This window comes from Papio anubis, chromosome 14 (assembly GCF_008728515.1).
Source record: "Papio anubis isolate 15944 chromosome 14, Panubis1.0, whole genome shotgun sequence".
Classification (NCBI taxonomy): domain Eukaryota; kingdom Metazoa; phylum Chordata; class Mammalia; order Primates; family Cercopithecidae; genus Papio; species Papio anubis.
Window position 1 is genome coordinate 94,171,131 of NC_044989.1, and position 20,645 is coordinate 94,191,775.

The following is a 20,645-nucleotide window of genomic DNA, read 5'->3' on the forward strand; positions in this document are numbered from 1 at the left end:
AACCATGTATATATAATTCTTTCCAAACATGCTCTTTTTTCAAAAATATATTCTTTAAGAACTTAATAGCTTCTGATTTTCAATTTTAGAAACATCCACATTGCCTATCCTTTTACTCACAAATTTTCTAAACATCATATCAAAGTTTGTCATCTATATGTTGAAAAGAACACACAAAATAAGAAACAAAAAGTTGACATCATTCTTTTTGTTTTCGAACTGACCTCAATTCATAAACCTGGCCTCTTTTACAAAATCACTCAACAGCTGAATTTGTGACCAGTTAATTAGCTGTGAATCCAACTCAGTCAAATCATCTCGTCACTATTTTCCTTTTTTTTTTTTTTGAGACGGAGTCTCGCTCTGTAGCCAGGTGGAGCGTTGCAGTGGCATGATCTCGGCTCACTGCAACCTCCGCCTCCTGGTTTCAAGCAATTCTCCTATCTCGGTCTCTCGAGTAGCTGGGACTACAGGCACCTGCCACCATGACCGGCTAATTTTCGTATTTTTAGTAGAGAAGGGGTTTCACCATATTGGTCAGGATGGTCTCGAACTCCTGACCTCAGGTGATCTGCCTGCCTCGGCCTCCCAAAGTGCTCAGATTACAGGCGTGAGCCACCGCGCCTATTTCCTCATTTTAACTAAAAGGTTTCAAGAGACTTTGTTAAATACCCAGCTGCAATGCAGATGTACTTACTAGAACCATGGTATTCCTCTGATTAAGAGTCTGAAAATCATACCATAAAAGCTAGCCAATTCTTAAATACCCAAATGCCAGCACATAACCTACATTTTATGCTTATAATCATTTGATCATTAAGCTTTAAAATAAAATGATAAAATACAAGCATCTAAGATGTTTCTATTATATATTCATTCTAGAGAAATATGTCGTACTTAATAAAGACTTAGGTAGGCATCTCTGTGCTAAAGTGGAACAATGAAGAAACATTTAGAAAAGCAAGGCATCTGGCAATAGGTAAAGCACACCCACACTGAGGCACAGTATTTTTCAAAAGTAGAGAAAGAATGTATTGCACATGTGCATATGCAAAAAATATTTCTGAACACCCAAGAAACTCCTAATAGTAGTTGTCATCTAGGAAAGGAGACCTGAGTGAATAGATTAAGGGGGAAACTAACTTTTTATTACTAAAAGTTCACACTCAGGTGTGGTGGCTCATACCTGTAATCCCAGCACTTTAGGAGGCCAACGCAGAAGGATCACTTGAAGCCAGGAATTCAAGAACCACCAGCCCGGGAAACACAGCAAGACCCTGTCTTTACAAAAAATTAAAAAATGTAGCCAGGCATGGTGGCAGGCACCTGTAGTCCCAGCTACTGAGCTGAGGCTGAGGCAGAAGAGGATCACTTGAGCCCAGGAGTTCGAGGATGCAGGGAGCTATGATCATGCCACTGCACTCCAGCCAGAGCAACAAGAGTGAGACTCTGCCTCCAAAAACTACGTATCAAAAAATTTGAAGCTGTGCACAGTAGTTCACACCTATAATCCCAAGCACTCTGGGAAGCTCAAGTCCAATTCAACGTTACAGTGAGCTACGATTACACAACTGCACTCCAGCTTGGGTGACACAGCAAGACTCTAATAGACACAAAGACAGATAACTTTTAAAAGTTTCCATTAAAAATAAGAACTACTGGTCGGGCGCGGTGGCTCACGCCCGTAATCCCACCACTTTGGGAGGCCCAGGCGGGTGGATCATGAGGTCAGGAGATCGAGACCACCCTGGCTAACAGAGTGAAACCCCGTCTCTATTGAAAACACAAAACAAATTAGCCGGGCATGGTGGCAGGCACCTGTAGTCCCAGCTACTCGGGAGGCTGAGACAGGAAAATGGTGTGAACCCGGGAGGCAGAGCTTGCAGTGAGCCGAGATCACACCACTGTGCTCCAGCCTGGGCAACAGAGCTAGACTCCGACTCAAAAAAAACAAAATAAAATAAAAATAAGAACCATCAGCTACTTGAGAATTTCTATAACAACCTTTTAACGTTCATATTACCTAGTGAACCTCACTAAATCCATTAACTCAGAAGTACTGAGCCAATATTAGCAATTAACATGTGAACTGCCTATCAACAGTGTTTTTAAAAGATTTACAGGCCGGGCGCTGTTGATCATGCCAGTAATCCCAGCACTTTGAGAGGCCGAGTAGGGTGGATCACAAGGTCAGAAGATTGAGACCATCCTGTCTAACATGGTGAAACCCCATCTCTATTAAAAAATACAAAAAATTGGCCGGGCGCAGTGGCTCACGCCTGTAATCCCAGCACTTTGGGAGGCTGAGGCGGGCAGATCATGAGGTCAGGAGATCAAGACCATCCTGGCGAACATGGTGAAACTCTGTTTCTACTAAAAATACAAAAAAATTAGCCGGGCGTGGTGGCGGACGCCTGTAGTCCCAGCTTCTCGGGAGGCTGAGACAGGAGAATGGCGTGAACCCGGGAGGCAACGGAGCTTGCAGTGAGCGGAGTTTGCGCCACTACACTCCAGCCTGGGAGACAGAGCGAGACTCCCTCTCAAAAAAAAAAAAAAAATTGATCTATGTTGGGCCAGGCGTGGTGGCTCACGCCTAAAATCCCAGCACTTTGGGAGGCTGAGGCAGGCGGATCACGAGGTCAGGATATCAAGACTATCCTGGCCAACATGGTGAAACCGTGTCTCTACTAAAAATACAAAATTAGCTGGGCGTGGTGACGCGTGCCTGTAATCCCAGCTACTCGGGAGGCTGAGGCAGGTCAATCGCTTGAACCCAGGAGGCAGAGGTTGCGGTGAGCCGGATCACAGCATTGCACTCCAGCCAAATTCCACCCCAAAAAAAAAAAAAAAAAAAAAAAAGATTTATATTAGAAGGAGGGGCCTTCTCTAAAAGTAATGAATCCTTTATTTTCCCTCCCCAGACAAAAAATCCTTCTCTAAAATTAACAATCATTTTTCTAAGCCTGGTTTAATGCTTTTTTGGGGAGACTGCTTATTTCTTTTCCTTTCAAAAGTAATGCAAGCTCATTAAAAAAAAAAAAAAAAAAAGGCCGGGCGCAGTGGCTCACGCCTGTAATCCCTGCACTTTGGAAGACCAAGGCAGGAAGATCATGAGGTCAAGAGATTGAGACCATCCTGGCCAACATGGTGAAATCCCATCTCTATTAAAAATGCAAAACATTAGCTGGGCATGGTGGCACGCGCCTGTAGTCCCAGCTACTTGGGAGGCTAAGGCAGGAGAATGGCGTGAACCCAGGAGGTGGAGGTTGCAGTGAGCCGAGATCAGGCCACTGCACTCCAGCCTGGTGAGAGAGAGACTTGGTCTCAAAAAAATAAATAAATAGTAAGAAAAGGCTTTATGTTTTCAAAGATTAATATATTGTTACATATCATACACAACACAGTCATAAATGTTATATACATGTTTTTCAATTAACATGTTAAATGCAATCATATTCTTCTTTCATAGGTTATAAAGCCATTGCCCTACATGTACTTATTAGGATTTTGTCCAAGTCACACATCTTTTTGGATCAAGCTTTACCCATAAAGTGGGATTACATCTTTATCATGTTCCCAAAAATGGCAGAGTAATAAGATCAAACTCTTCAAATTTGTTTACAAACAAATCATAGCAATGCAGGCTTTCAACAGCAGTGCATTCAACATCCCTGTTTCACCAGCCTCACCACTATTGTGTACGCTTAGTTATTTTCCACTGTATCAAATTGACTATTTCATTTTAACTTTAATTCCACAGGTTTATTCACATATTGTCATTACATACCAGAGCACACCTTCATTTAAAACACATCAAGACTCAGTGAAATGTCAATTGCTCCTACAAGTGGAAGACTTACCTGAAATGCTATGAGATAGCACAATGCAGCCAGCTGAGAAAGAGCTCGCCATTGAACATCACTATGCTGACCCATCTTCAAAAGCAGAGAACCAGCATGCATGTAGAAATGTCCTTTCATTTCTAAGAAAGTAGCTGACAGTTCATCATTTCCACCCAAAGAAGATTTCACGGACTGAAGAGCACTATCAAAACTGTAATATGAAAATATCAAACAGATAATCCACTTACTGCACTGTGAATAATCATGGTTTATTTAATTCAAAACAAAATAAAAATTTTATTTCAAGCTTCATCTTCCACATTCAGCTTCTAATAATTCTTATTCCCCATGTTGTAAGTTATGAATCATCTAATGCTTATTTTTATCCTGCATACTTCCTATACTTCAAGCTTAACCTCTCAAATGATGTCTTATTCCCAGTTATTTCCAGCCCTCCAATCACAGGATAAATATAAGATTAGTGATTATAGGTGCACATTTCAAAATAAACCAGGATAAAGTTGGGAAACTATTTTGTAGTTTCTTCCTGATCATATAGTTTCATTAGTTAATTAACAGTTGTAATTTCTCAAATTAGACATACCATTTCCAAATTATAAGTAAATAACTGACACATATTTGAGTAACAATACAGTAATTGCTCTTTTTACTATATAAATTACAGAGTTAAATTGTCTTTCTTTTTTTTTTTTTTTTTTTTTTGAGACGGAGTCTTCTCACTATCACCCGGGCTGGAGTGCAATGCAACGATCTCCACCTCCCAGGTTCAAGTGATTCTCCTGCCTCAGCCTCCTGAGTAGCTGGGACTACAGGCGCCTGCCACCATGCCCAGCTAAACTTTTTTTATGTTTTTAGAAGAGATGGGGTTTCACTATGTTGGCCAGGCTGGTCTGGAACTCCTGACCTCATGATCCCCCCGCCTCAGCTTACCAACGTGCTGGGATTACAAGTATGAGCCACTGCGCCTGGCCTATTATTTGTAATCTATATTCTAAATTAGTTCTTCTAAATCCTAATGTTTCTCCAAATCTTCACTTTGGAAGAAAAGTAAAAGCAAATACTTAAACGTGAAGCATGATTTTAAAGTAGCTTACAATAAAGCAACCAGAGCAACTGAGGTCTAAAGATCTCTGAGGGTTCTTAAAAACCCCTTCAGGGGATCCATGAGGTTAAAATTACTTTTATAATAATACCAAAAAATTTTATATTTTACATTCTCATTTTCTCATATATGTAGAGCTGAGTTGTTTTTTGTTTTGTTTTGTTTTTGTTTTTCTGCCCACCTCGGCCTCCCAAAGTGCTGGGATTACAGGCCTGAGCCACCCCACCCGGCTAAGCTGAGTTTTCCAGAGGCTTCATGACATGTAATATAGTTTTACAGACTGAAAGAGGAAGCAAATGAGAATCTAGCCATGTTCTATTAAGTGAGACATTAAACAGATTTACAAAAATGCAAAAACAATGACACTTTTCTGACTACTTTTTTGTTGTTGCAAAATAATTATTTTTCATAAAAAATGCTATTATTGGTCTGGCGCGGCGGCTCACACATGTAATACCAGCACTTTGGGAGGCCGAGGCAGGTGGATCACCTGAGGTCAGGAGTTCAAGACCAGCCTGGCCGACATGGTGAAACTCTGTCTCTACTAAAAATACAAAAAATTAGCTGGGCGTGGTGGTGGGCACCTGTAGTCCCAGCTACTTGGGAGGCTGAGGCAGGAGAATCGCTTGAACCTGGAAAGCAGACATTTCAGTGATCCGAGATCGCACCATTGCACTCTAGCCTGGGCAACAAGAGCAAAACTGTCTCAAAAAAAAAAAGCTATTATCATTAACATGCAACGGGCTTATTACATTTTTAATGGATTATATATTTTCTTTAATTTCTAACGTAATAAACACTAATAGAAATAACCCACATACGGCCAGGAGCAGTGGCTTAGGCCTGTAATCCCAGCACTTTGGGAGGCCAACGCAGGCGGATCACGAGGTCAAGAGATTGAGACTTCCCAGTACTTTGGGAGGCCAAAGTGGGCGGATCAGGAGGTCAAGAGATCGAGACTGGCCAGTCACGGTGGCTCAAGACTGTAATCCCAGCACTTTGGGAGGCCGAGGCGGGCGGATCACAAGGTCAGGAGATCGAGACCATCCTGGCTAACACAGTGAAACCCTGTCTCTACTAAAAAGACAAAAAATTAGCCGAGTGTGGTGGCGGGTGCCTGTAGTCCCAGCTACTCGTGAGGCTGAGGCAGGAGAACGGCATGAACCCCAGAGGTGGAGCTGGTGGTGAGCCGAGATGGCTCCACTGCACTCCAGCCTGGGCGACAGAGTGAGACTCTATCTCAAAAAAAAAAAAAAAAAAAAGATCGAGACCATCCTGGCCAACACGATGAAACCCCATCTCTACTAAAAATACAAAAATTAGCCAGGTGTGGGCCGGATGTGGTGGCTCACGCCTGTAATCCCAGTACTTTGGGAGGCCAAGGAGGGCAGATCACGAGGTCAGGAGATCGAGACCACCCTGGATGACAGGGTGAAACTCCATCTCTACTAAAAATACAAAAAATTAGCCGGGTGTTGTGGCAGGCGCCTGTAGTCCCACCTACTCAGGAGGCTGAGGCAGAATGGTGTGAACCCAGGAGGCAGAGCTTGCAGTGAGCCGAGATTGCGCCACTGCACTCCAGCCTGGGCGACAGAGCGAGACTCTGTCTCAAAAAAAAAAAAAAAATAACTAGGTGCGGTGGTGGGCTCCTGTAGTTCCACCTACTCAGGAGGCTGAGACAAGAGAATCACTTGAACCCAGGAGGCAGAGGTTGCAGTGAGCCGAGATTGCGCCACTGCACTCCAGCCTGGGCGACAGAGCGAGACTCTGTCTCAAAAAAAAAAAATAACTAGGTGCGGTGGTGGGCTCCTGTAGTCCCACCTACTCAGGAGGCTAAGACAAGAGAATCACTTGAACCCAGGAGGCAGAGGCTGCAGTGAGCCGAGATTGCGCCAGTGCATGCCAGCCTCACGAGAGTGACACTCAGTCTCAAAAAAAAAAAAAAAAAAAGAGACTGAGACCACCCTGAACCCTGTCTCTACTAAAAATACAAAAATTAGCTGGGCGTGGTGGTGCGCGCCTGTGGTCCCAGCTACTCGGGAGACTGAGGCAGAAGAATCACCTGAACCCAGGAGGCGGAGGTTACAGTGAGCCAAGGTCGCACCACTGCACTCCAGCCTGGCAACAGAGCAAGACTCCATCTAAAAAACAGAGATGAGAGGGGACGGGAGGGGTGGGGAGTGGGGAGGGATGGGGAGTGGGGAGGGATGGGAAGCAGGGAGGGAAGGTGGGAAGGGAAGGCAGGACAGGGGAGGGATGGGAGGAGGGGGGAGGAAAGGAGAGGGGACGGGAGGAAAAGAAAATAACCCACATACAAAGATCTTTGATGTCCTTAAGAAAAACGTAAAAGGAACTTGTGACCAAAAAAATTGAGTACACAAGGAATACAAACTAAAACATCCTACATGTTTTCTAAAATAATCTTAAAGTTATTTCTTTCAGATACTGGTCTTACCCTACCAATTTAGGACACTATGTACTTTTTCAAGAAAATTACCTACTCCCTGCACTCAATGAAGTGAGTTTCTTTCTTTATACCAGATGGGGAAATAACTTCCAAACAAATGGACAGCCTAAACTAGCGATCAGTAAACTTTTTCTATAAAGAGGAGATACTAATCTGGCTTTACAGGCATACAATCTCTGCTGCAACCACTCAACTCCAACCCTATAGTATGTAAGCAGCCACAGACAATTACATAACCAGAGGCATGCTGTATTCCAATAAAACTTTATTAACAAAATTAGGCAGGGGCCATATTTGGCCCACAAGTTCTAATCAACTCCTGCTCTAAACTAGCATCTTTATATAAATCCAAGTGATGTTTTTGTCCAATGGAATTTATTTTCAAAATGGAGACACTGGTTCTCAAAATCAAAATTTAAGAAAAAAGAAAAATCACATAGTTGAGTCATTTTGTTTCTTAGCTAAAACAGTATTTTCTGAAATACTAGTGATGCTAAGTACATATGAACCTAGCCATCTGATGACAGATGAACTTTTTCACTCAAGATTATATCATTATAAAAAATAAAATATGAAATAGCAGTTAGAACATTCATTTTAAGTTTGACTATGACAAAACTGAGTAACCATAAGGCTAATTTTAATCAAGCTTGAACTGTAAGAATTCTCTAAAAAGCAAAGTCATATAAAACCAATTAGAACTTCTCCATAAAAGAAGAAAAATAAGATTGCCTCCTAGTGGTCCAGTGTATTAACTATAACTCCTAGGTACATTATAGAAATAACGATTCAGTAAAGAAGTTTAGAGCAATGAACTTACTGTAAAAAGAAAAACTGAATTTACACTAAAGTGTTCTCGTCAAAGTCAACGTACCTTTCCAGTAATTCTCTACTTTCCTGCACATCTCTAGTGGAAAGGGTAAGAAGTGTGAGATTAGCATAGGCCAGCAGTAAGTCTGTATTGGTTGCTCGCCAGTCACTTTTATCAGACTCCAAACACTCTAAAGACTCCAGATATTCCTATTTTGTGGAATGAACAGTAAGTTACAAAACTTAATCAAATGTTAAGAAATTAACCATTTTATGCCTACAAATTCCTTTTCCCACTCCATGTTTGTGAAACTATATTGATTTTTACATCAACCTTATAAATGAAAACACCAAAAATATATACATTCATCACAGTTATCTCCCCAATCTTCCCATTATAAATTTAACTGATCCTAGTAAAAAATTTCATTTTATAATTGTTCTACATAAATAAAAGAAATGTAAGTCTTGAGGGGCACTGCTGCTTTAGTACAAAAAGAAATATGCTAATTGCCTACATAGAAATGTAAAGACCCAATAGCTTTTACCTACCTTAAGGGTCTGTACAACACATGAATTCCATTCTAAACTTGAACGCAAAGCGATGTTCCTCTCTGCCTCATGGCAGTGGGCCACAGCATCCTTCAACCTTTTATTTGAGCGATACAACTCCACTAGCCGGATGTTCACATGGACGTCATCAGGTCTTACATAAAGTTCTGACTGAATCAAGTCAAAAAGTTTATTCCATCCATCTTCACCTTCACAATCTAGAAGCTGTTCCTATTTAGAGGGGAAAAAAATCATTAGAGTAACACTTGTGCAATTTTAAACAAGTCATGCTCCCAAAGAGCACCATTCCACTATGTCTAGCTTTATGATGATGCCACCAAAAACACCATCCTATAAGCCTTATTCATCCCTTCTGAGAGTTGCTTACAACCTAGAAACTAACCCTCAAGAACTGTATGTGAAGAAAAGCATCTGTGATTACTGCAGTAGCTCATACTCTCCTTAAAGAGACTACCAGGACTATTGCCACACATCCCCGTCCATCTGAGTCACCACCAGAAGCCTAGACGTCCCCAGTGAATCCTCGGCAACAAAGTTCTTACCTTCAAACTGCTCTGTATCTCCTCAAATCTGACTCAATCCCGCATCACCTCTCCTCCCACTGTTCTGTTACCTTCATCATCATCTCAAAGCACTGTCATCACCTCCTGACCTTAAATGAAGAGAGTGTCATCTCAGGATAACCCCCACTGCCATGATGACAAGGAGAGGAAGTAGGGTTTGTGGCCACTCACTTCTCATTTGCGATGCTCTCACATCAGCCTCTCAAGAAGCTAGGACCACAGGCATGTACCACCATGCCTGGCTAAATTTTTTTAATGTTCTGTAGAGATGGGGTCTTGCCGTGTTGCCCAGGCTGACTACTCAGTTCTTTAATCACCTCATCTCCAGTGACGTTGTCCTCCACTCCAACCTCAACCATCCACTTGCCACTGACACAGGTTTTCAAAATTTGTATTTTGGTCATACCACTGAAACCAGCATACCACCCTTCTTACTCTTCCACCTCACTGGGAGCCTATATAACCTTACTGCCAGAAATATACTTCTCCACCACATGACAAGTTCCCTTCAGGATAATGACATCATCAAGTTTTAAACACCTGTAAACACATATAAATACACACACTTTCTTCTGTCAGGCAAAAAATGCTATACTCCCTTATATCCATAATTGCTGTTTGCTTACAGATCCCTTCAACTAATTCCCTCTTATCCTCAGAAGAACCTTCCCAATTGGTTTCTGCGTGCTTAGATTTGGGAAATCACAATCCCAGGCTAACTGATTTCATTTTCATTATCTCAACCCTCAAACTGGTCCTGCCTAGAAACAAAATACCATTTTAGTACTAACAGTTCACTTTCTCCACTCCCTGACACTTCACACCTCCTATTTCCTCAACTTTCCCATACCTTCCTTTGACTCTCACTTTCAACTTATAACCTAGATTCGACCCTCACTGAGAAACCTGATGCTATCACATATAAATTCCATTTTACTTTACCTACTTAAACTCATCTTCCCCCAACTCTCTCTGCTATCAAAGACCAAGCCACCCATTTGCAGTCTGTATTTCATTCCCCTCCCTCCTTTATCAATTTCTCCTCTTCTGGATGAGAGGGATGATACCCTGGCCTCTCCCTATCTGCAAAAGCCCTAGTCTTTGACTCTATGTTAAAAAAATTTTTTTAGACCACTGAGTGCTTTTAAAAAGTTCTATCTCATACTCGAGAGAAAAAGCCTTCTCAACAGTAATACTCTCATTCATTAAACAAATGTCAGAAATTATTTACCTTAGCAAGCCTTAAATTTTAGGAGAAATGGATTTGCTTTGCATGAGAGTTATAAATCTCATGGATTTCAATTCCAAAAAAAAAAAAAAAAAAAAAACCTGACACAGGAAAGGTGTAACAGTGCCTTCAAGTTATTAAAGAAAGTCTTTAAAGAATGCTTCGAAGTATCTAACTTGTTACACTGCAAGAAAAGAATCCCCTACCATTATGTACGTTCTTTAACACTACTGACACCAAATTAACTGGATTGCCACGCCCAAAATGGGAATTATGTTTGAGGCATAACACCTAAAGAATATAGTAAAGAAATCTGCACAATTAGACCTAACGTTTTAGACTAATATTTAAAATCCAGCAGCTTACTACTGGGGAGAAAAACTTAACTTGTTAGTAATATGTATCTTTGGAAGCATTTTCAATGCTTTTTCAGCTTCAAAAATCTGTACATGATTGTTCATAGCAGTTGAAAAATAGCCAAAACCTAGAAATAACCAAAATGCCCCTCAAAAGTGAATGGTTAAGGTTGGGCGCCGTGGCTCACACCTGTAATCCCAGCACTTTGGGAGGCTGAGGTGGGTGGATCACCTGAGAACCCGGGAGGCAGAAGTTGCAGTGAGCCGAGATGGTACCACTGCACTCCAGCATGGGCGACAGACAGAGCAAGACTCTGTCTCAAAAAAGAAGAAAAAAACAAACAGTGACTGGTTAAATTGTGAACCATGAAATACTACTCAGAAGTAAACGAACCAACTATGGATATACAAAACTTAGATGAATCACAAATTGTATTATGCTGAGTGAACAAGCCAACCTCAAAAGGTCACATGCTTGCCCGGCACGGTGGCTCACGCCTGTAATCCCAGCACTTTGGGAGGCTGGGGTGGGCAGATCACTTGAGGTCAGGAGTTCAAGACCAGCCAGGCCAACATGGTGAAACCCTGTTTCTACTAAAAATACAAAACTTAGCGGGGCATGGTAACGTGTGCCCATAGTCCCAGCTACGAGGGAGGCTAAGGCAGAATAGCTTGAACCTGGGAGGCGGAGGTTGCAGTGAGCCAAGATTGCGCCACTGAACTCCAACCTGGGCAACAGAGCGAGACTCCATCTCAAAAAAAAAAGAAAAAAGAAAAAAAAGTCACATGCTTCATGATGACATTTACATAACATTTTGAAATCACAAAAGTATAAAGATGGAGAACAGATTAATGGTTGCCAGAGGTTAGGCACAGTGAAGAGAAGGAAGTAGCGTGACTACAAAAGGGGTAGCATGAGGAATATCTCTGTGGTAATAGAGTAGTTCTGTATTTTGACGGCGGTGGTGGTATGAATCTACACATGTGATAAAATGAAAGAAAACTATACACACACATTGTGCCAATGTCAAAATTCCTGATTTTGATATTGTGCTTGGTCAGGTAAAACGGGTTGAGTATCCCTTATCCAAAATGCTTGGGACCAGAAGTATTTCAGATTTTGAATTTTTTCAGACTTTGGAATATTTGCAGGATACTTAGCAGGTAGAGGATCCCAAATTTGAAAATCTGACATCCAAAATGTTCCAATGAGCATTTCCTTTGAGCATCAGGTCAGTGTTCAAAAAATTTCAGATTTTGGAGCATTTAGGATTTCGGATTTGGAATGCTCAACCTGTATAAGCATTGGGGAAAAATGAAGTAGTATACAGGATCTTTCTGTACAATCTTTGCAACTTCTTGTGCAAAAAAATCTATAATTATTTCAAAATTAAAATTTTTTAAATTTCTATCAGAAACATATAATGGGAGTAGGAGGCTGCTAAAGGCAAATATACATTTATAATTTAATATTGTACATGCACAATAAAATATACATTAATAAACATTACAATATACATTTTAAATGTTTGCCAAACATATTTGTGTAGATTTTCTCCAGAACAGTTAGTTTACTAAGTAACTGTTTACTCTATAAAGAATATCAGAACCAGTCAACACACTGGCAAGAACTTCCTATCATTTTTAGTAATTACGTCTTATATACTAGACAAACCACCTTTATCTTTTGCTTGAAAACCTTACTATCTCAAAATATAATCCCTTCTACTTTCAGACAATAATTATTAGAAAACTGTTCTTTAAAATATCCCTAAACTGTTATCCTGTAGGTAATTTTCACTTAATGAATCAAAAATTGTACACCAAATTCTTTAATGTAAATCTTAGCTCTACTTAATTTACAGCTACTAAACTGTAAAATCCCTAAAATATTAATTATCCCAGAAGGGTAAATGTCACTTATAAAGTATAAGAATGCCTAATAAGACAGCAGTTACTCAGAAAGGTTTTAATACACTTTTTAAAGAAAAATTTTAAAGGAAACACAAACACCTAGGCTTAAGGTTTGCTACTGAAAAGTAATTTAAACTCCAAATATTAGAAATGGTTATGTCTCAAGTTTTCTCCCTTTACGTTTTGTTTTTTTACCTTTAGTTTATAAATTGCAGGACTTCCTGGGAAAAGTTTAGCTGCTCTTTCAACCCAGTATTTTGCTCTTCCATCAGTAACATCATTTTTACAAAGCAATTCTGCAATCTTCAACACAAGATCTTTTTGTGTTGGGTTTAATTCCACTGAACGCTAATATCAGAAAAGAAATTAAAGATTAGTAAATTGTATGTATGTATGTAGGAGAATATATACTTATATATAAAGGTTAAAAAACTATCACTCCAACCATTAAAAAATTCTACTTCTAGAGAAAACATGTTACTTCAAAGGTGTTAAAGTGCCTTGGAATTTTCTGGAAATTAATCAAATAAAAATTATATCTGTATCATTTGAATGCAAAAAACACAAAAGAACACCGTGTCTGACCGTTAGACTTACGATTTACAGGTGTTAAACAATTCTAAATCTGTTCCAAGCTGTGTCGCATAATGGTACTGTGATACCAATGCCTGTTTTATCATATTCATAAAACATATTTGACTTACTCATATAAATTTGTCTTGGCATCATGTGTTTGGCTATGCAAAGGCTATATTTGAATCCTATAACTTACCCTGTAACATTCAACAGCTTTGTCTGTGTTTTCTTCCAATTCATAAAGAAGACCCAGAAATCTGTGAGCTTTGGGATCTCTCTCTTGCACATTTATATAAGTACATATGTATCTGTTTTTCAAAATACAAAAGTAAATTAAACTTAGAACTGTACTTTTAAATGCTAACTGAAGAATACATCTTAAACCAAAGCAACCACTAAACTTGTTATATATTGTTACTCAAGACTACCACTATTTATGCAGATAACTCAAAAGTATTCATAGAAAGAAATGGGTAATACTTAAAAACACGTACACAGAGTTGACCACATACTCATTTTACCATTAAATGTCACAATTACCAAATTTTTCTCCAGTGTTATCCACACATAAGAAAGGAACATATACATTGCTTTTTCTTTCTGATCACATTTTAGTAAAGCACTAACAGTTTTGCAAATAAATTAGAAAAGTAATTACAGTAAACATTTTTAAAGTTATCATAATGCAAAATACTAAAGAGCAACAACTTCCCAGACAACAAAGGGAAATATATTTACCCTTTAAGCGAGAAAGTAATTTCTAACAGTACTATATCCAGCTAAAATTGAACAGAAGAAAAATTACTAATTATAGTACCAAATACAGGAAATTTCCATTTCTCAAATCAAGTAACAACTAAAATAAGTAAATATCCTCTAGGTTCCTTGACAGTATTACGATCAGAGAAATTAGGCCAGACCTAAACTAAGGGAGCAAAGTCTCACAGTAAAAAGGTACAAGGGTTAACAGTCACAGTGCTGCTAGTTACATAACTTATGTACCACCATTTTTCCTTTCTTACCAGCATTTCCATCTTTGAATGCCTTTAAAAGCCTGCCTCCCGGCTGGGAGCAATAACACACACCTGTAGTCCCAACACTACAGGAGGCTGAGGCAGGCAGACTTCTGTGCTCAGAAGTTCAAGATCAGCCTGGGCAACACAGTGAAACCTGTCTCTACCAAAATATGCAAATCTTAGCTAGGTGTGGTGGTGCACATCTGTATCCCCAGCTACTTGGGGCGCTGAGGTGGGAAGATCTCTTGAGCCCGGAAGTCAGAGGTTACAGTGAGCCAAGATGGAGCCAGCCGCTGCACTCCAGTCTGGGCAAGAAAGACAGATACTGCCACAAAAAGAAAAAAAAAAAAAAAAAAAAAAAAAAAATGCCTGCCTCCCTCTTCATTTCCTGATTTAATCCACCCCAAGTCAGGAAATCAGAATCACCAAGCTTCTTATCCCTAGGATAGAGCCTTAGAGCATCACATATTGTGTCAATTAAAGATCTTTTATACAAGCTATTCTCCTGTCTTGCAATTACAGTTTAATTTTTATTCACTGCTATTTCCCATCTGATTAAGGTATCGGATATCTAACCAAAAATAAATTAAGATATAGGCATGGTCCTCTTTTACTCTAACACAAGACAATTTTTAGAAAAAGTGTTTTAAGACAAACAATTTCTTGCCCTTGGTATAAACAAACAGCAGCATACAGAAAACACTAATTACAGTTTCAATCTCAATGGACTCTAGGTTGGTCCTTAGCATCAGTCTGAGTGATAAATCCCTTATTTCAGAATACACTTAGGAAGAACTACTAAAGAACATATTTTTACCTATTTCAAAGAAAATGACAAAAGGCATTGATTTTTAAAAAAACAAATACACGTTACAGTTTGTACTTACTTTTTAGCAAGATCATATTCTTTAGCTTCATAATACAGCTTTGCAAAATAGAATCCTTTCATTGACTTCTAAAAAAAATTGAAAATTGTTTTACTTTTCATACAGAAATATTTTCCAATATTTTTTCAAAAGTAGTAAAAATTTGTCCTAAATTTATGTTCAGATATGCTGTTTTCACTCATTTAAAATTTTTAAAAGCCTGAAAAATGCATAATTCCATGTTTTATAAGTTCCTATCATAAAACAAAAAATAGAGTTGGATGCGGTGGCTCATGCCTATAACCCCAGCACTTTGGGAGGCTGAAATGGGCAGATCATCTGAGCTCGGGAGTTTGAGACTAGCGTGGCCAACATGGTGAAACCCCATCTCTACAAAAATACAAAAATTAGCCAGGCACGATGGTGGATGCCTCCCAGCTACTCGGGAGGCTGAGGCACAAGAATCAGTTGAACCCAGGAGACGGAGGTTGCAGTGAGCCAGAGGTTGCAGTGAGCTGAGATCGTGCCACTGCACTCCAGCCTGGGCGACAGATCAAGACTCCATCTCCAAAAAAAAAACTACTAGTAATAATAAATAAGCTGGGTGCAGTTGGTCACACCTTTAATTCTATTTAATTCTAACACTTTCAGAGACCAAGGTGGGAGGCCTGCTTTGAGGCCAAGAGTTTGAAACCAGCCTGTGCAACACAACGAAATCCTGTCTCCAGGGGGAAAAAAACAGCCGGGCATAGTGGAGTATGCCTGTGTTCCTAGCTACTCAGAAGGCCAAGACAGGAGAATCACTTGAGCCCAGGAGATTAACTCTGCTGTGAGTTATGACTGTGACACTGCACTCCAGCCTGGGTGACACAGGGAGACCCTGTCTCTAAATAATAAATACATACACACAAAAAATAAATTCAAGAAAGACAGACAGACAACAGAAGTTAAGAATTTTCATCAGCCTTGGAAATCTTGGAAACCCTGTGGTACCACTCTCTCACTTAACAAACAAAAGAAACCAGCTTTCTCGGGGGAGGAAAGGTATTCCAGAAATCTCTTCTCCTACCATGTGTAAATCTCTATGGGAAAGAATAAGTAAGTACTTAGGACCTATTAAGGCACTGAGGATTCCCTGGTCCATGTACTGTTCTCCCTACAGATCAGATCAGTATTTTACAGTCAAGTATTCAAAAAGGCAAAAATAAACATTGAATTCTTCAAGTAATAAACAAGGTCCACAGCCTGGTTCCTTGGTTACATAAACTCCAAAGTTCAAAATGCTGATACACACCAGGCTGGGTGCGGTGGCTCACACCTGTAATCCCAGTACATTGGGAGACTGAGGCAGGCGGATCACTTGAAGACAAGAGTTCAAGACCAGCCTGGCGGCCGGGCGCGGTGGCTCAAGCCTGTAATCCCAGCACTTTGGGAGGCCGAGGCGGGTGGATCACGAGGTCAGGAGATCGAGACTATCCTGGCTAACATGGTGAAACCCCGTCTCTACTAAAAATACAAAAAACTAGCCGGGCGTGGTGGCGGGCGCCGGTAGTCTCAGCTACTCGGGAGGCTGAGGCGGGAGAATGGCGTGAACCCGGGAGGCGGAGCTTGCAGTGAGCAGAGATCACGCCACTGCACTCTCAGCCTGGGAGACACAGCGAGACTCCGTCTCAAAAAAAAAAAAAAAGACCAGCTTGGCCAACATGCAGAAACGTCATTTCTACTAAAAATACGAAAATTAGCTGGGTATGGTGGCACACACCTATTAATTCCCGCTGCTCAGGAGGCTGAAGCCAAGAATCGCTTGAACCCAGAAGGCAGAGGCTGCAGTGAGCCAAGATCGCACCACTGAACTCCAGCCTGGGCAACAGAATGACTCCATTTCAAAAAAAAAAAAAAAGATGCTGATACAACCAGATTATGTTCCATCCATGTGATAAAGAGTATACAGCTACTCAAACATCTTATTTTTGAAATTCCAAGACCCCAGTGAATGTCCAAAACGATGAATAGTACCAAACCAGGTTGCCATCAATCGAAACATGTTTCCTGTTTGTGTCCTCCACCCACAAATTTAATGTCTTGTCCATCTTAACTAAGCACTTATCACACACTGTGGCTGTAACTTTTGCAGTTTGGGGTGTCACAACAAAACTAGCACAAATTTCTTTTTCCTTCTTCACAATTTAATGGACAAAAGATTTGTTCTTACCATAGATCTTAGCAAGCCCAGTATATGATCTTTTTTCTTTCCTAAGTCAAACACTCACCTTTTCACTTAAAGGAAGAACTGTATGGCTTCTCTCTGGCCTATGTGAATTGCCAGCATTGCTACTCTTGCTCTTTGGTGCCATTTTAAATAGTATAAGGGTTACCTGAACACAAGCACTGCAATACTCCAACAGTTGATCTGATAACTGAGATGGCTAGTATGTAATTAGCGGGTGGGGAGCACATACAGCATGAATATGTTGGACAAAGGGATGATTCGTGTCCTGGGTAGGACGCAGCAGGCTGTGAAATTTTATCGTATTATTCAGAACGATTTGCAATTTAAAACTTATGAAATGTTTATATAATCTTCCATTCAATATATTTTTTTTTTTTTTGAGATGCAGTCTCGCTCTGTCGCCCAGGCTGGAGTGCAGTGGCACAATCTCGGCTCACTGCAAGCTCCGCCTCCCGGGTTCACGCCATTCTCCTGCCTCAACCTCCAGAGTAGCTGGGACTACAGGCGCCCGCCACCTCGCCCAGCTAATTTTTTTTTGTATTTTTAGTAGAAACGGGGTTTCACCGTGTTAGCCAGGATGGTCTAGATCTCCTGACCTCGTGATCCGCCCGCCTCAGCCTCCCAAAGTGCTGGGATTACAGGCGTGAGCCACCACGCCCGGCCTCATTCAATATTTTTGGACCATGGGTGACGCAGGTAAGTAAAACTACATAAGGCAATACTGTGGATAAGAAGGGACTACTGTACCATCAACGAACACTCAGAAAAGGAAGTTAAGAAAGCAATTCCATTTACAATCGCATCTAAAAGAAAAAATACCTGGGAATAAATGTAAACAAGGAGGTGAAATACTTGTATGTTTAAATTATAAAACGGTGCTCAAGGCCAGGCTAACACCTGCAATCCCAGCACTTTGGGAGGCCTCAGCAGGGGATCACTTGAGCCCAAGGGTTCGGGGCCAGCCTAGGCAACATGGAAAAACTCTGCGTCTACTAAAAATGCAAAATAAATATCCAGGCATGGCAGCATTTGCCTGTAGTCCCAGCTACTCCAGAGACTGAGGCAGGAGGATGGCTTGAGCCCGGGGAGTCAGGGCTGCAGTGAGCAGTGATAGCACTACTGCACTCAAGCCTGGGTGACACAGCCAAACCCTGTCTAAACAAAAACAAAAACAAAACTGCTCAAAGAATTTAACAGACCTAAATAAATGGAAAGACATCTATGTTCATACATAGGAAGACCTAATATTGTTGAGCTGTCCATATTCTCCAAAGTGAGCTACAGATTCAATGCAATCCCTATTTCCCAAATTTGGAATCCCAAAACTCCAATGGTCACTTCTGCAGAAATGGAAAAGCAAATCCTCAAACTCAGATGAGATTGCAAAGTGCCCAAAAGCCAAACTCTTGAAAAAGAACAAACTTGGAGGAACTCACACTTCTCAATTTCAAAACTTACCACAAAGCTACAACAATCAAAACAGTGTCATACGGCATAAAGATACACACAGACCAATAAAACAGAATTGAGAGTTCAGAAATAAACCCATAAATCTATGGCCAGTTGGTGCTGGCAAGGGACCCAAGTCCATTAAATAAGGAAACAACAGTCTCTATAAAAATGGTGAAGGTACAACGAAATTTCCACATGCAAAAGAATAAAGTTGGACCCTACCACACTCTATATACTAAAATGACCCCAAAATGGACCAACAACTTAAATATAAGAGCAAAAAGCACAACACTCTAAGAAAAACAGGGTAAATCTTCATGACCCAGGATTTAGCAATGTATTCTTAGATATGACACCAAAAGCACAAGAAACAAACAAAAAAAAAACCAGATAAAATGGATTTAATTAAAATTATTCTGTAGCCTGGCATGGTGGCTCACGCCTGTAATCCCAGCACTTTGGGAGGCCAAGGTGGGTGGATCACCTGAGGTTGGGAGTTCAAGACCAACCTAACCAACATGGAGAAACCCTGTCTCTACTAAAAACACAAAATTAGCCAGCCATGGTGGCGCATGCCTGTAATCGCAGCTGCTCAGGAGGCTGAAGCAGGAGAATCGCTTGAACCTGGAAGGCAGAGGTTGCGACGAGCCACGATGGTGGCACTGAACTCCAGCCTGGGCAACAAGAGTGAAACTCCATCTCAAAAAAAAAAAAAAAAAAATTATTCTGCAAAACCTACAGAATGGGAGAAAATATTCGGAAACCACATATGTGACAAGGGTTTAATATTCAGAATATATTAAGAATTTTTACAATTCAACAAAAAAGACACCCCAATTAAAAAACCCAAGTCATAAAAGTAGAATACACTAAAAAAAAATTAAAAATAAATAAAATAAAAGCCCAAATCAAAGGACTTGAATAGGCCAGGCTGGTGGCTCATGCCTGTAATCCCAGCACTTTGGGAGGCTGTGGGAGACCAGCCTGGGCAACATGGCAAAACCCAGCCTCTACCAAAAAAAAAAAGAACATCACCCAGGTGTGGTGGCACATGCCTATACTACGCGGGAGGCTGAGGTGAGAGGGTTGCTTGAACCCAAGAGGTCAAGGCTGTAACCCTAGCCTGGGCGACAGAGCGAGAGCCTGATTTTTTTTTAAAAAAAGGACTTGAATAAACATTTCTATAAGGACATATACAAATGGCCAATAAACCATGAGAATATTCTCAACATCATGATTCATTAGAATATGCAAATCAAAACCACAATGAGATATCACTTCACACCTATCCCAGCCGATACAATCAAAAAGAATAGAAACTAAGTGTTGACAAAGATGTGGAGAAATTGGAACTCTCATACATTGCTGGTGGGAATGTAAAATAGTGCAGCCACTATGGAAAACAATTTAGGGGTTCCTCAAAAAGCTAAACATAAAATGTTTCCATATGATCCAGCAATTCTACTCCTAGGTATATAACCAAGGAAACTGAGAGCAGGCACTCAAGATACTGTTCACCAGTGTTGACTGCATTACTTGCAAGTCAAAAGAAGGAAACAACCCAGGTATCCAATGACACATGAAGAGGTAAATGAAATGTGGAATATATATACAATAGACTATTATTCG

The 20,645-nt window shown here is 40.5% G+C and overlaps 1 protein-coding gene across 7 annotated transcripts in view; it reads right to left on the bottom strand.

Moving 5' to 3' along the window:
• Positions 1–20,645, bottom strand: part of LOC101000556 (E3 SUMO-protein ligase RanBP2) — a 70,398-nt gene that overhangs the window by 41,626 nt on the left and 8,127 nt on the right. For 6 of the 7 annotated variants that reach the window (XM_031655386.1, XM_031655390.1, XM_031655391.1 and 3 more), the window contains exons 2-7: positions 15,356–15,423; positions 13,649–13,760; positions 13,072–13,224; positions 8,795–9,025; positions 8,307–8,452; positions 3,861–4,053 (exon numbers count right to left, since the gene is read on the bottom strand). In XM_031655386.1, coding sequence (XP_031511246.1) covers positions 3,861–4,053; positions 8,307–8,452; positions 8,795–9,025; positions 13,072–13,224; positions 13,649–13,760; positions 15,356–15,423 — 903 coding nt within the window. The remainder of the gene's footprint in view (positions 1–3,860; positions 4,054–8,306; positions 8,453–8,794; positions 9,026–13,071; positions 13,225–13,648; positions 13,761–15,355; positions 15,424–20,645) is intronic. The other variant, XM_031655387.1, reaches the window with a different exon arrangement.